This window comes from Myotis nattereri, assembly GCF_964212035.1.
Source record: "Myotis nattereri genome assembly, chromosome: 4".
Lineage (NCBI taxonomy): Eukaryota > Metazoa > Chordata > Mammalia > Chiroptera > Vespertilionidae > Myotis > Myotis nattereri.
The window spans coordinates 102,672,025-102,685,679 of NC_138079.1; the positions used below are offsets into that span (position 1 = coordinate 102,672,025).

Sequence of the window (13,655 nt, forward strand, 5' to 3'; positions counted from 1 at the left end):
CTCTGTGGACCCCACATGGAGGAGCCGCCCCCACTCCTTGGAACTGAGCCCAGGAGTGGGGGAGACTCAGCCTGGGTCCCTCAAGGCGGGCAGGTCCCCACACCCAACAACCATGAAGGAGCTGACCCCCAGCCCCCACCCTTAGAGGCCAAATTCAGATCCCGCCCCTCCCAGGAAGTGCGAGGGGCTGCCCCTGCCCAGCCCAAGGCAAAGGCCCATCAATTCTTTTAATCCCTATTCTTTACACCTTCCACGATGGCATCATCTAAGAGCCCACTGATCACTTCTGGCTGGTGTTTGCCCACCCCCGTCCTGCCTCCTCCGATCCACGAGCTCTGATTTGCATTGGCTTCTTGGCTCCGGCCACAATATTTGCTTTGGGAAAGAGTCAAACCTTTATTCTCTAATTTATTCAGGAGAGTGGTTGTCAAACACCAGCGCCCTCATTACACCGCCGTGTTTCCAGGGTTTGGCCTCTGTCTGGGATCGGTGTGGTCGGTGGGGAGGCCCAGCAGAGCTGTCTGGCCTTTCCCTGCCCAGCACAGCTCCCCCTGCCCCTGGTGCCCTCCTGAGGTTGGGTTCCTGCTCTGGGCTGGCAGGGCTGTCCCAGGCAGGGGTCTGCTGGTTGAGTCAGTCCTGTACCCTGGTCCTTTTCCTTCCAGCCTTGGATAGAGGCCAACGGCACCAGGACCCCAGCAAGGCTCGGGCAGTCCTCTCTGGGACCCCGTTGTGGGCCTGAGTAGGGGGAGTTGCTGGTACTTCTGGAGGGTGGATGGGGCCACTCTAGTCTGGGGGATGCGGAATTCCTCAGGGGCCTGGCATTTGCTGGCATTTGCATCTACCCACACAGCCTTTCTCCGCCGGCTGCTATTTGCACTGAGAGGCCGCTCCCCGCACTGCTGTCTGGATATTTCTCCTCTTCTGCTTTCATCCCCTGCCTCTCCAGCCCAAAGCCGCTGCTGTCCTCACTGGCCCCTCCCAGGACAGCCCCTCCCAGGTCCCCTGCACTGAGCCCCTCTGGACACCTGTGCCCCCACCCACAAACCCAGAAACCTGGGGGCTAACAGTGCACCCCCAACCTCGGCTCCTCCCTCTCCCTCTGTACTTGCTGCCTTCCCCACCCAACCCCACCATGGAAGCCATGGCTCCGCCCCTCGCTGCCCCCAGGGGACTGTGGGTAGCAGGAAGGGAGGTGCAGCAGCAGGAGTGGGCCAGCTGCTGAGTCTCCTCTGGCATCCATCACCCTTTGTCACTGCCTGGGGCATTTGCAGCTTCTGTTCTTCACACCTGCCATGTCCAACGTCAACAAGCTCCTAGAAGCCGGGAGCGGGGGGGGGGGGGGGGTACAGGCCAGAAGCCAGCACAGCGGAGTCTTTAATTTCATGGTGTAGCACTTGACGCTGACCAGGTGGCTGACCAGGTGGCACTGGGCTGACAAGAGGGTGGCGGCTGCAGGGGGGGCAGGTATCACCCTCTCACACTCATGACCACTCCCCTGGCCTGGGAGGCTGACACAGGCTGGGGCAAGACCAGAGGGTCGAGATGCCCTGACCATTGCCTGGAACCCCTGGGCCTCTGCCACCCACCCCCTCAGGCCCCGTGACCCCAGCTTGCCCAATAAGAACGGACAGGTGGAGTGACAGCTTGTCACGGCAGGACCACCCACAGCCTCATTCCAGACAGCTGCCCTCACGCCTCGGAGAGTATTTAGGCTGCTGGGGAGCACCTCAGCAGGTCCGAAAATCTCAGGGAAGGGCTCGGCCCAGCAGGAAACCCAGACCGGGCGGGGCAGGGGTGCCCGGCCTGGCCCATCAGCACCCCTCACAACCTACTGGTCTGCATGAGCCCGTTGGCCTCTGAGCTGCATGCAGCCAGCGTGGCCTCCTGTAGCCGGCTGCTCTTGTCGGGCCGCGGCTCCGTAGCATCCACGTCCTCGGTGCCATAGCCCTTTCGGAAGCACAGAACCTTCCGGAAGCTCTGGCGGAAGTTGTCAGAGAGGAAGCCATAGAGCACAGGGTTGGCACAGCTGTTGGCGTAGGACAGGATGACCACGAAGAAGTAGACACCCGCAGCGGCGGGCTCCTCGGGCAGGACAATGGCCAGGTTGACGATGTTGATGATGAAGAAGGGCAGCCAGCAGCCCACGAACACCAGCACCACCACCACCACCATGCGTGTCACCTTGCGCTCCGAGCGCCGCCGCGTGGAGCCCACGCGCACGCCGGACGCCTTCACCTTCACCACGATGAGCAGGTAGCACAGGCAGATGACCAGCAGCGGCCCGAAGAAGCCCAGGACGGACGTGTAGATGATGAAGACGGCGCCCCACAGGCCCACGGGCTCCGGCCAGCTGAGGTTGCAGGTGTCCCAGCCCTCCTGGATGTCCGCGAAGACCACCAGGGGCAGAGACATGAGCAGCGAGAAGGCCCAGACCGCGGCGCTGGCCAGCTTGGCCACCCGTGGGCGGCGCCACTGCGTGGAGCGGATGGGGTGCACCACGGCCAGGTAGCGGTCCACGCTCATGATGGTCAGGCAGAAGATGCTGGTGAACTGGTTGATGCCGTCCAGCGTCATCACCAGGCGGCACAGCACGGGGCCAAAGGGCCAGTAGGAGACGGCGTTCTGTGTGGCCAGGAAGGGCAGGCCCAGCATGAGGAGCACGTCGGCCACCGCCAGGTTGAGGATGTAGATGTTGGTGACGGTCTTCATCTTGGCGTGGCGCAGCACCACGTAGATGACCAGCGCGTTGCCGCCCAGCCCCACCACGCACACCAGCAGGTAGAGCACCGGCACCACCACCGCTCGGGCCCCTGGCGAGGACGCGGGCCCCGCCATCGTCCCGTTCTCCCCGCCGCCGCTGGTGGCTGCTGAGGTGTTCCAGCCGGCCGGTCTGGAGGTGGGGAACAGCAGCTCCATCGCCACCAAGGGCAGGGGACTGTCCTCTCTGCAGGAGCAGAAGGGAGGATGCTGGCAATTAATCGGACAGCCAGGCCCTTCCTCCCCCCGGCCCCGCCCGCCTGCCCCAGGAGGCGCAGGATTACCCCACGCCGCAGGGTAAACACGATTACTCATGTTCAACTTGGCTGGGAATCACATTAAGCAAATTGTTTGGAAAACAAGCTGGGAGAGGAAGGAGCAGGGAGATAGCTGCCGTGAGCGGAGACATTGACATGTCGTCCGATGATACTGCAATGACTCGCAGAGACCTCATCACCCCTACGCCCCCCACCTCCCTGGATGGTTCCCGGAGTCTGAGGCCAGCCCCTCTCCCTGCAGCAGCACCACGACCCCACCTCACAGGTAAGGGACTGAGTATGGCAGGTGTCACCTCCTCGAGGACTTTCAGGGACCCTCCTCCTCAGGGACAGAGGGAGTAATTAGCCAGCCCAGACATCGGCTGGGCACGGCAAGTCCCTCACACCCAACCGGTGCCACCTGGAAGTGCAGCAACGCCTGCCGAGCCCTGCTCTCCAGGGTGACCCCAAAGCTGAACTCTGGGTGACCTCCTGTGACCATCAGGAAGGTGCCAGGCCTCGCCTGTGGCCAAGAAGCCAGACCTTGGGCTGCAGAGGCTTTGCCAGTGTCCACCTGGCTCCCAGGAACACTGTCCTCTGGTAAGCAGCATCCGTGCCACCACGGCCCAAGAGGAGTTGGTTTCCCTGCCCCCACAGCTGCCAGCCAGCCCACTCGCTGCAGCACGGATGTCACTCTGCGAAGGAAATGACCCGAGAAACCGCTGTACAATGTGCTAGCATCGCGGCCGTGAGGGACACACTCCGCGTGCTCTGTGGTGGGCCCATCACCTCCACGGCAATGGCAGCATTTCCTCAGCCTCAGGCAGAGGCCGCCATGCTGGAGCAGGCAGAACGGACCCCCCCCCCACACCCCCACACACACACGTTGTAAATAGGGAACACACAGTGGACAGAGTACTAGTAAATACCGCTAATGATAGCTTGTGCCGCAGGGCAGGAGGAAATGCATGTGTGGGCGCGCAAGGCACATGTGTGTAAAGGAGAAGACAGAGAGAGCGAACAGGGAGAGAGAGTGTGAAAGGGGGCGATTCGGGGAGACTGCGTGGAAGGAAAGACTTCAGCTGTGTGATGGGTTTTGTAGAAAAAGAGCTGAGGCAAAGACGGGGAACATGAGGCCCTGCTGCTCAAGGTGATCAGCGCGTGCTGTTTGTTGTAGAGTTTCTGTATTTTTCTGTGTGTTTAGGGTAGTTCACAACAATGGTGATGATGACAAAATAAACACCTCCATTGACAAGAGGGAAAGGAGAAAGGGGACACAGGTATAGCGGATGTCTCAGGCCCCCAAGGGATGGGGAGTTAGCAGGGACCAGACAAGACCCCGAAAGGGGCTGGAAAAGGGCTATGATGACCCAGCCAGGGCCGCTCAGGCCCAGCAGCCCCCTGGAGCCTTGCTCAGCTAGCCCAGTGCCCCCGAGTCACCTCAGAACAGAGGATGCGCCCAGCAGCTGCTGATTCTGAGTTTGGGGAGGCGGCTGAAATCTGATAGACAAGTGTTGGGGGCAGGGCAAGCCCAGGATAATTAACATCGACAACGACAGAAAGAAACCCTGTTCTCTCGTGAGCAGCACACTAGCCTTGCCAAGTCCACTTGGCTGACCGACGCTAGGAAGCATGACCTAGAAGATCAACAGGGGGAAGCTGGCCCAGCAGATTCATTTCAGGTGAAATAATAATACTATGACTGAATAATCATGTCCAAACTGTGTTTGACATGTGTAGGATCCTCCATGAGGCCTGGATAAACATTGTGAAACAAATGTGGCTTCCAGTTAAGAAGCAAATGAACAAGTGTGCTAGGTATGTTCTTGAAAATGACAACTCTTGGATGTGGAAAATCATCGTTTTGGGGGGGGAAAAGTGTATCCAGTCTGGATACAGTTGAAGAGAGAATCGGGGAATTGGAAGAGGGGCTGAGGGAGTTCTTCAGGATGTGGTGCAGAGGGGAGGCGATGGCAGAGGGCTCTGAGCCCTAGGTGGGGGGGGGGGGAGGGGAGGGCACAGGACCATCATTCAGAGGATGGCTGGGCCCCTGTGGAACTGACCAAAGGCAAGAGTCCTGCTCAGAAGCACAGACCTGTCGGGAACAGAATAAAGTAAGTGTAAGATAGTGTCAGAGCGTTAAGGAGAAGGAGAAAATCCTGAAGAACGCCCATAGGGAGGCAAGAGGAAACCTCGAGGCGTGAGGACCAGGAGGGCTGTGCGGCTCAGGGGCCCCAGGAGCTGGCGGGAGAGGGAAGTGTCACCCGAATCCTGCACCAGGAGGGGAGAGAGACATTTTCTGTGTTTTGCTGGATTGGTTGCTCCTGGTGCTAAGCACCGCTTGCTGTGTGTTGTGCCCTGGTGGGAAGCATGTGACCAAAACTCTATGCAAAAAGGGCAAAAGTATGATGTTTGGGGACAACTGCGTTTCAAGACAAAGGGGTCCCTTGGGCGGTGCTCCGAGCCCTCCGTCAGAGGGTGCTGCCAGGTGGGGGGAGCCCACACTTCCCCGGGGTGTGCCCACCTGGGAGGAGGGTCTTTCAGACTCTCAGGGCTGCCTAAGGCGCGCTCCTGTAAGAAGGGACTCAGCCTGCTGAGGTTGGCTCCCCATGCCTGGCACAAAGGGCCCCTCCTCACATTTAAAAGAAATACCCAAGGGGCTTTGAGCCCATTCTACATGGGACCAAACGGGGCGCTGTGGGGAGAAGGAACCCCCCAAAGGTGTTCTGTTCACCCTGTCAGGGGGTGCGGGGCTCAGATGTATCTGGGGTCTGGGTCTCCAGGCTGCTGTGGCTGAGTGTGCCTTTGATTCTCAATCAGATACACATCTTGTCTTCACGAAGCTCTCAGCAGCTCGGGGCTCCTCTGAGGCTGCTGCCAGGTGCCCAGGCCGCCCAGAACCCAAAGTGGGCAGAGCAGACTGCCAGCCCCCCCACCACCACCCTCCCAAACACCCCACCTCCTGGTTAGACTCAAGAGCGATGCAGAACAAAATTAGGCCACTGTTACTGAGTCTGCCTCTTAGAACATTATTGCACAAGGGCCATTATTCAGAAGTTGCCATTTTAGTCACAGAAATTACACGCTCATGGAAAAATTGTCTCTGAGACCCCTTCTCCTGTGGATGGGGGACTCAATGGCGGGGAGGGGCTGTGGAACTGACCATGAACCAATGCTGGGGGCTGACTCAGACCTCCCACCAGGAAGGGAGCGCCCAACCCACTCATGTGGCACAGGGAACAAAGCGGTCCCTCCATCCCCCGCCCCAGTATACCCACCGCACTGCCCCAGCGATCCTGGGTAGTCATGCCCCTTCTCTGAGCCCTGGCTTCCTGTAGCAGGTGATCCTATAACATGCAATTTCGCTGAACAGAGTCAACACGCTCAGGTGTGCAGGATGCTGCCTGCAGTGGCGGCACACAGTGGGTTCTCCAGAATTGCTGCCACTCGCCTGCCCCAAACAGCCCAGCATCCCCTCCCCAATGTCAGGAAAGGTACCTGCCCAGAGCTCCTTGGAGAAGTGGGCAGAGCCTTCCCAGGGGCCTGGGCACAGAGATGGGCCTCAGAGCTTCAGCACTCCATGCCAGAGTGAGGTCCGGCCTGTGCCCGCCCCCCAGCCCCGCCCAGGCGGGCCCCTGACGAAGTCAGCCGCATCCTCCACGCGGCATGGAGAGCCCACGCTTCACCTGGGAGGTAGCAGATTCGCAGGCGCTGCCCCCCCCCCGCCCCCCCTCCCGCCCCATGAGGGCAAATGTGGGGACAGCTAGGCTAAGAGGAGGCCCCCGCCTCCTCCAGGAGGAGTTTCCAACCTCTGCTCCAACTTGTAGAGGGCGAGCTGATGACAGCCTGCCCCCACCCCGGAGGGCAGCCCGTGGCTCCTGCCCTCCTGCCCCCCACATGCTCCATCTGTCCTAAGGCAGCCTGAGGTCGGGGCCCAGATCCCTTCCTCATGGGAGGGGCACTGAGGCGGGGGTGGGGGGCTCGGCAGGGTCTGCACGCCCAGGACGGTCCCGCACGACGGTCCCGCACTACCTTCTGCTCCGGCACAGGGCACCGGGAATCTAGGTCATTACTTCACCAGGAGCCGACGGCGGGTCATGGTCCTTGGGGCTACCCACCTCCTGCTGCCTGGGAGGCTCCCAGTCCTTCCCGAAGGGACCGGCCACCCTGGGAACCTGTTTTCAGAAGAGTCTGAGCTGCAGCAAGAACCGCCTCAAACTCTGGGCAGTGCCAGCTCCTGGCTCTCGCCCTTGCTGAGGGCCCCAGGCTGGCGGGCTGGCCAGGGCAGCGGGCCAGCCAGGTGAGCAGGGGAGGGCACCCTGGTCCCTGGCGGGGGCGGGGGGGGGGGCCTGGGGGGCGAGGAGGCAGCACCCAGGTGGACTTCCAGGGCATGTGCTCCCTCTGGGGAGGGGCCAGGAGGGCTCCAGAGCACAGGTGCCCAGACCTGGAGGAGTGGGTGCTCCATTTCCAGTGGGCAGGGACGGCACCCCCTCCTCCCCCTCCCCTCCCCTCCCAGCGCAAAGCACCTGCTCTGCCTGAATCTTCCCACCAGGGGTGCCTCCTCTCCCCAGAGTGGCAGACCCCAACGCCACCGCCAGGGCCCCCCTCACACGCATTGGCTCCTGCTCCCTGTGTGTTCTGCTCTCCCCACCCACCCCCAGCCACAGCCTTGCAGGATCCGCCCGCCCTCCGCAGCCCCAGGGTGAGCCCACTGTGGTGAGATCAGGCCGGGAGAGGCTTGGTGGGCAACCTCCCTGGGGCCCTCTACCCGGCCTGGCCCGGGCACACCAGGTCCCAGGCCGGCAGACGGCGAGGGTGGGGAGTGAGGGAGTGGGTGGGGATGCGGCTGAGACTGGGAGGGAAGGGGAGAGGCTCCAGGCAAAGGTAAGTGAACCTCAGAGGTGCACAGGGGGCGCCTGGGGGGCAGGGGGAGCCACAGGTGGTGGGGGCGGTGCGATCCTGGGCGCAGGGTAATGAGACCCCCCCCCCCAGAGGATAAGTGATCTGTGCGGGACCCCTCCCCCCAGGATGGGGATGTGGGAGGGGCGGGCGGAGGCCGGGGGAGGGGCAGGGGCATGGCACTCACCAGCAGGGCGCCCTCTGGCCGGTGGAGCCCAGTGCCTGCTGCTGTGCCGTCAGGGCTTTGGGGCGCCAGCGGGAGGCAGGGTGGGCGGGGCCAGCAAGCAGGCAGGTTGGGGGGGGGGGGGTGGCGCGGGGCTGGTGCAGGATGGGGTGGGGGCTGGGGGCAGGCACTAAGCTCCCTGCAACACCAAGCCTTGTACATCTGTCCCTCTCTGTCTGTCCATCTGTCCATGCTCCTTCTTCAAGCCTTCGCATGTTATCCTGTAGTCCTGGTGCCTGTGGGGCAGCCATGTGGGATGAGGGTAGCAAGCAAGGGCCAGGATGCGTGTCCTCCCCAGCTGGGAAGGCGGCCTGCGTGTGCACACGCATGTGGCCTGTCACACACCCAGCTGATTCACACAAACCCTCTGGGTGTGTGTCAGTGGGACACTCACAGTTGCTGGCTTTCCCAGGTGCCCAGCCTGAGCTGGATGCTGCAGACGCTGCCGGGGACTAAAAGGAAAGCCCTATTCCAGGAGCTCTGGGAGCGGCAGAGAAGGTGATAAACCCAAAAGAATTTGTTGTTGTTGTTCATCCTGACCCGAGGATATTTTTTACCATTGATTTTTTTAAAGAGTGGAAGGGAGGAATGGGAGAGAGAGAGAGAGAGAGAGAGAGAGAGAGAGAGAGAGCTGGCACTGGGGCTGGGAATGAAACCCCAACCCAGGTATGTGCCCTTGACTGAGAATCAAACCCATAACCCTTTGGTTTGTGGGCCGACGCTCTACCACTGAGCCACACGGGCCACGGCAAACCAAAAAGAAGTGTTAACGGAGGTGCTTCCAGATTGTCATAAGTGCCGTGTGGTGAGAAGGATACTGAGGAAGAGAGAGCCATGGGGACAGGAAGGCCAGGCACAGCCCCTTAGGGAGGGGCCTGACTGCACTGAGGGTGGCCGGGGAAGGAAGACTCCGCGGAGGGACTAACAGACGCAGAGCAATGGGGCAGGAGTGAGCTCGGCGGCCCATGGGGCTGTGCGGTGGGCAATGGGGCAGCCGTGGGAAGGGGGCAGAACTGGTAGAGCCAGGCCAAGCAAGGGGTGTGACCTGACCTCGAACTGAGGAAGGGCCTTGGGGGTCTGAGCACACCGGGGACCACTGGACTTGTGTCCTGAGAAGGCCGTCTGGCCTGAGAGGTCCGCTCTGTCCTCCACGTGCACAGAGCTCAGAGTGTGTCGAGGTCGGGGAGTGGTGAGCCTGTGGAAGCTCTCACGTCGCCTGGGCGTCCACCTGTGGGCAGTGTCCGTGAGCTCTGGGTCCTTGGCCCTCTTGCCCTATACAGGGTTTGCCCCCTCCATGGTTTTGTCGGGATTCAGGGGGGACAGGAGCCAGTATGAAAGCCCAGGCCCATTTTTCTGGGGCCTGGTTCTGGGAGGCAACACACCCTGGTGGATTAAGCTGTGCCCTATTCCACACCCTGTCCCTTCTCATACTCCCCACTCCTCTCTCCTGCTTCCTGGGGTCGCCTCCCAAATCGCACCCCCAGACCCAGGCTCTGCCTTGGCAAGGCAGGCAAGTGAGCTTGCCACATGGCTGCCCAGGCAGGGGCTGGGCGGGGAAGCCTGGTGTGCACCCCTGAGCCAGGGGCTGTGCTGGCCCAGTCCCCACCCTCTGGATGCAGCGGCCCCATCCAGTTCCGGGGCTCCCTGAGCAGCTTCTGTGATCCCACCATCCGGGGGTGCGGGGTCCTATATGAGAGTGGGCGCCCCATGCTGTCCCTTGAATGGAGAAGCATTACAGGGGTGAGGAGGGGCAGGCATAGGCTGTCTTGTCCATAGGCCGTGTCTTTGCACGGCCCTGTGGGTGGGTGGGTGCTTGGTCCAGCCACAGCCCAGGATCAGGCCGGGGCACCCCAACACCCTAACACCAAAGTGGTCTCACCCAGGCCCTCTTTGACAAAGGAAGGAAGGTGCTCATTCAGGGGCCACCTTCCCCTGCTGCCCCAGGCCTCTGGCAAGAGCCCCCTCCCCTCTCAGCCCCGAGCCTGAGCCCCAGGAGGATCAAGGGAGGTGACGCCCGGGGACACTGCAGAGGTCACACCAGCGCTGGCGGGGAGGAGGGCGAGGATTAGTGGCAGCCAGGAGCCATGGCAACAGGACAGGTGGCCCGATGGGCTCCCCAGGGACGACCCCTGGACCCCTTGCCTGTGGACCCCCACCCTAGCTGTGAACTCTTCCCTGGCCTGGGGTCCCCCATTTTCAGAGGCTGAGGCCAGAGGCTGCTGGACAACGTCTGCCCCTCTCACAGCCACCCATGCCAGGCTCAGCCATGCTGTGAGGCTCCGTGATTATTCAAAAGCAACGGAGGCAGACTCCAGTCTACCTGGAACACCCAGAGGCCCCCTGTCTGTGTCCCCAGGGTCCCCAAGCTGGGGCGGGCCTTGGCAGCTGCGAGGCACTCTCTGTCCTCTGGCCAAGCTGGCCCTCCCCCCCCTCCACCGACGGGCATGCTGCCTCTCACCTTTGCCCTGGCTGTGCCCCTGCCTGGTGTCCCCCATCTCCCATTCCCCATTTAATGCACCTGTCCGTCTGCATGCCCCTCTCTCCAGGAAGCTCCTCAGGCTGCCCCACATGGGTTGTCTGCCCCTTGGCCACCCACTACTCCCAGACCACATCCCTTGGCAATGTCTGTCCTGGTTGCAGGTGTGAATGCTGGTGAGCAAATGTCTGCAAACGTCTCACTGTGGGTTCACAGGAGGCAGGGGCCTTCTGCAGGTGCCTGAGCCCCTGAGGGTCTGGGGGAGACAGGCTGGCCCTGGTCTTAAGGCTTCAGTGGGCACCTCCTTAAAACGGAGGCACATTAACATGCAGCTTCTCAGGCCGCCCGGCCTTCAGCATGGCAGGGCTTCACCCACGGGGCTCACTGGGCACTGGGCCAGGCTCCATCTGGGCCCAGGGGTGGAGGTGGGACCAGAGACCAGCCCCTGGTAAAGGGGCCACGAGTCTGCCTCAGCTGGGAGGGCAGGGGGGAAGGGAAGAAGGAGGGATTTGGGTAGACTGTACCCTGGAGACTTGGCATCCAGCACCACCACCTCCATTGCTGAGACCCCACCTGCCCCCCCCCAAAAAAAAACAAACAGCTCTTTCCTCACTGGCAGGCTGTGTACCACCCAGGGACACTCTCATGGGCTCAGGGCCTCTCAGGTGTGCACTCCCAGGTGAGTCCAGAATGTCTAGACAGCTGGAGCCCAATGGCCAAGCCCCAGGTAGAGAGCCTGTGGCATCAGACATGGGGCTTGTGAAGGAAGAGGGAGAGGCCAGACACCAGGTGGGGGCGCAGCCTAGGAATGGGAGAGGCAATTCCTAGATCTTCATTTGAAAATGGGGAAACTGAGGCTCCGAGAGGGCAGGAGCTGGGCTGGGCACAGAGCAAAGGTGGGCTGAATCTGAGTCTCTGGACCCCAGCCTGGGACCTGCTCAGGACACCCTGCTGTCCTCGAATAGAGGACCACTGCAGGAGCGGGGAGGGCACAGGCACAGCTGTCCTGTCCTAGGGGGGCTGGGGTGTCCTGGGTGTAGCTGTGCAGCCCAACTGGGACCAGGCTCATCCTAGAAGGAGAGCTCCTGGGAGCCCAGGCCTGGCCTCTGCTCTGGCAGGGCCTGGATTGTCCTGGGAGAGCCCTCTAGGAGAATTTGCAGCCCTCCCCCCATAAAGCAGAACTGATATTCCCCACCTCCCCACCGGCTATGCGTGGCCCTCAGGCCACTATTTCTAGGGGCTTTGGGCCTAGCCTGGGCAGGGTAGGTGGGGAGCCCTGTCTAGAGTACGCTGGATGTCCCAGGCCACTCTGAGCGTGGGAATCTTAATCAGGGTGTTAAGGCTAAGATGCTGTACGCAGTGCAAGGACACAGCACTCTATGCACTGCGCAAGCGTGCCCTTCTATAACCCAAAGGACTGAGGCCATCATTTGGAAGGAAGCCTCTTTTGTCTAAGTAGCAGGAAGCATGGTACTAACCAGCAGGTAGCTAGCTCAGATGATGGCTGGCGCGGCTGCTTGGTGAGGCCGTGGCTCTAAGGATGGCTCCCATATAACTAGCTTCTATGGAGGAGGCTACTGCTTTGTAGGAGAGATGTATTGTCACCAGGCCGGCGTGCGGCTACCTACTGTATGGGACTTCGCTTTGAAGAGCTGTTTTATCTAGTGGCTCCTTGTTAGCAATGGCTACTTGGCCACTGGCTCTCTTATACATCCAGGACTTCTCATGGCTTCTATGTCAAATACCCGGGGTCCAAGAAGGTCCAGCCCCTGGCAGAGGGACTTGGACCGACAGTTGGTGTAGTCGAGTAGAGGATGAAGGAACTGAGTTCCCAACTGTTAGTACAGCTAGCAGAGGAAGGAACTTGCTCTGACAGTCGGGAAGGCAACTCATTCATTTCCAGGCCTGCCCTCCCGCTCCCCTCCCCCCCCTCCCCCCCCTCCCCCGTGTGAGACACTGGCCCTCAGGCAGAGCACTTGGGCAGTGTGGCATCAGGACAGGCATTGGCCCTGACTCAGCATCGGGTGTGAAAACAGGACACGGGAGGGAGGAGGAAGGCGGCGAGCTTCCACATTCAGCCGTGACATGAAGTGGGGCTCTTACCGCCCCGTGTGCAGACAGCATCATTGATCCAGCAGAGACCTGCCAAGTGCCTGCCCTGAGCCTGAGCTGTTCCGAGGGCTGGGGCTTCAGGGACAACTGCAAGCGCTGCTCTCCTGGGCACACAGACAGGACCAGAGTGACTGTCCTTCCTCCTGAGGGCACTGGGAGCAGGTGGCAGAGATGGCGTCCAACCCTGCCCAATGCCAAAGTCCATGGGCTTCCTCTGGCCAAGGGGGTAGAGCAGCGGTTCTCAACCTGTGGGTCGCGGCCCCTTTGGCGGTCGAATGACCCTTTCACAGGGGTCACCTAAGACCATCCTGTATATCAGATATTTACATTAGGATTCATAACAGTAGCAACATTACAGTTATGAAGTAGCAGCGAAAATAATTTTATGGTTGGGTCACAAGATGAGGAACTGTATTTAAAGGGCCAGAAGGTTGAGAACCACTGTGGTAGAGGGAGGTGGAGGCGTGTAACCCAAGGTTTGGAGACCATGTGACAAGGAAAAAGCAGTGTTGTGACATGGAGGGGGACGACAGCCTGTTTGGAGATGCTGTGTCCCAGGGCCTGAGCCCCTCTGGGGAAGAGGCCAGGAGGTGGCTCCAGAACATTAGCTGTGGCCAGACAGAGCTGTGGCTCCCCGACCACTGCAGGCTGCAGGAGCCAGCGTGGGTGGGTCCGCGAGCGACTGGGTTGGTGGGTTTGGGTGGTGTCTACCTTTATCGCCCTGAATCCCCAGGGCAGGGACAGAAAATGCTCAGAGGGGGTGGCTGGGAGGGGCGCTCCAGGCACAGGGAGAAGCTGGTCGGCAGGGCCATTCTTCCAGGGCCTGGGGGTGGCCCGCTGGGGATAAGAGACGGGATATACACATGAACAGTGCCAGCCACGTGACAAGGGGACTCTGAGCCACAACATGCAGCAACCAGCCCAGGAAGCC

General features: G+C 61.1%; 1 protein-coding gene across 1 annotated transcript; it reads right to left on the reverse strand.

Annotated features, from left to right (window-relative positions):
- Nucleotides 1-1,821: 1,821 nt before the first annotated feature.
- SSTR5 (somatostatin receptor 5) lies at nucleotides 1,822-2,916 on the reverse strand (the record flags this gene model as incomplete). Its single annotated transcript, XM_081090407.1, has 1 exon — nucleotides 1,822-2,916. The coding sequence occupies one exon, from the start codon at nucleotides 2,914-2,916 to the stop codon at nucleotides 1,822-1,824; it is 1,095 nt and encodes a 364-aa protein (XP_080946533.1).
- Nucleotides 2,917-13,655: the final 10,739 nt, after the last annotated feature.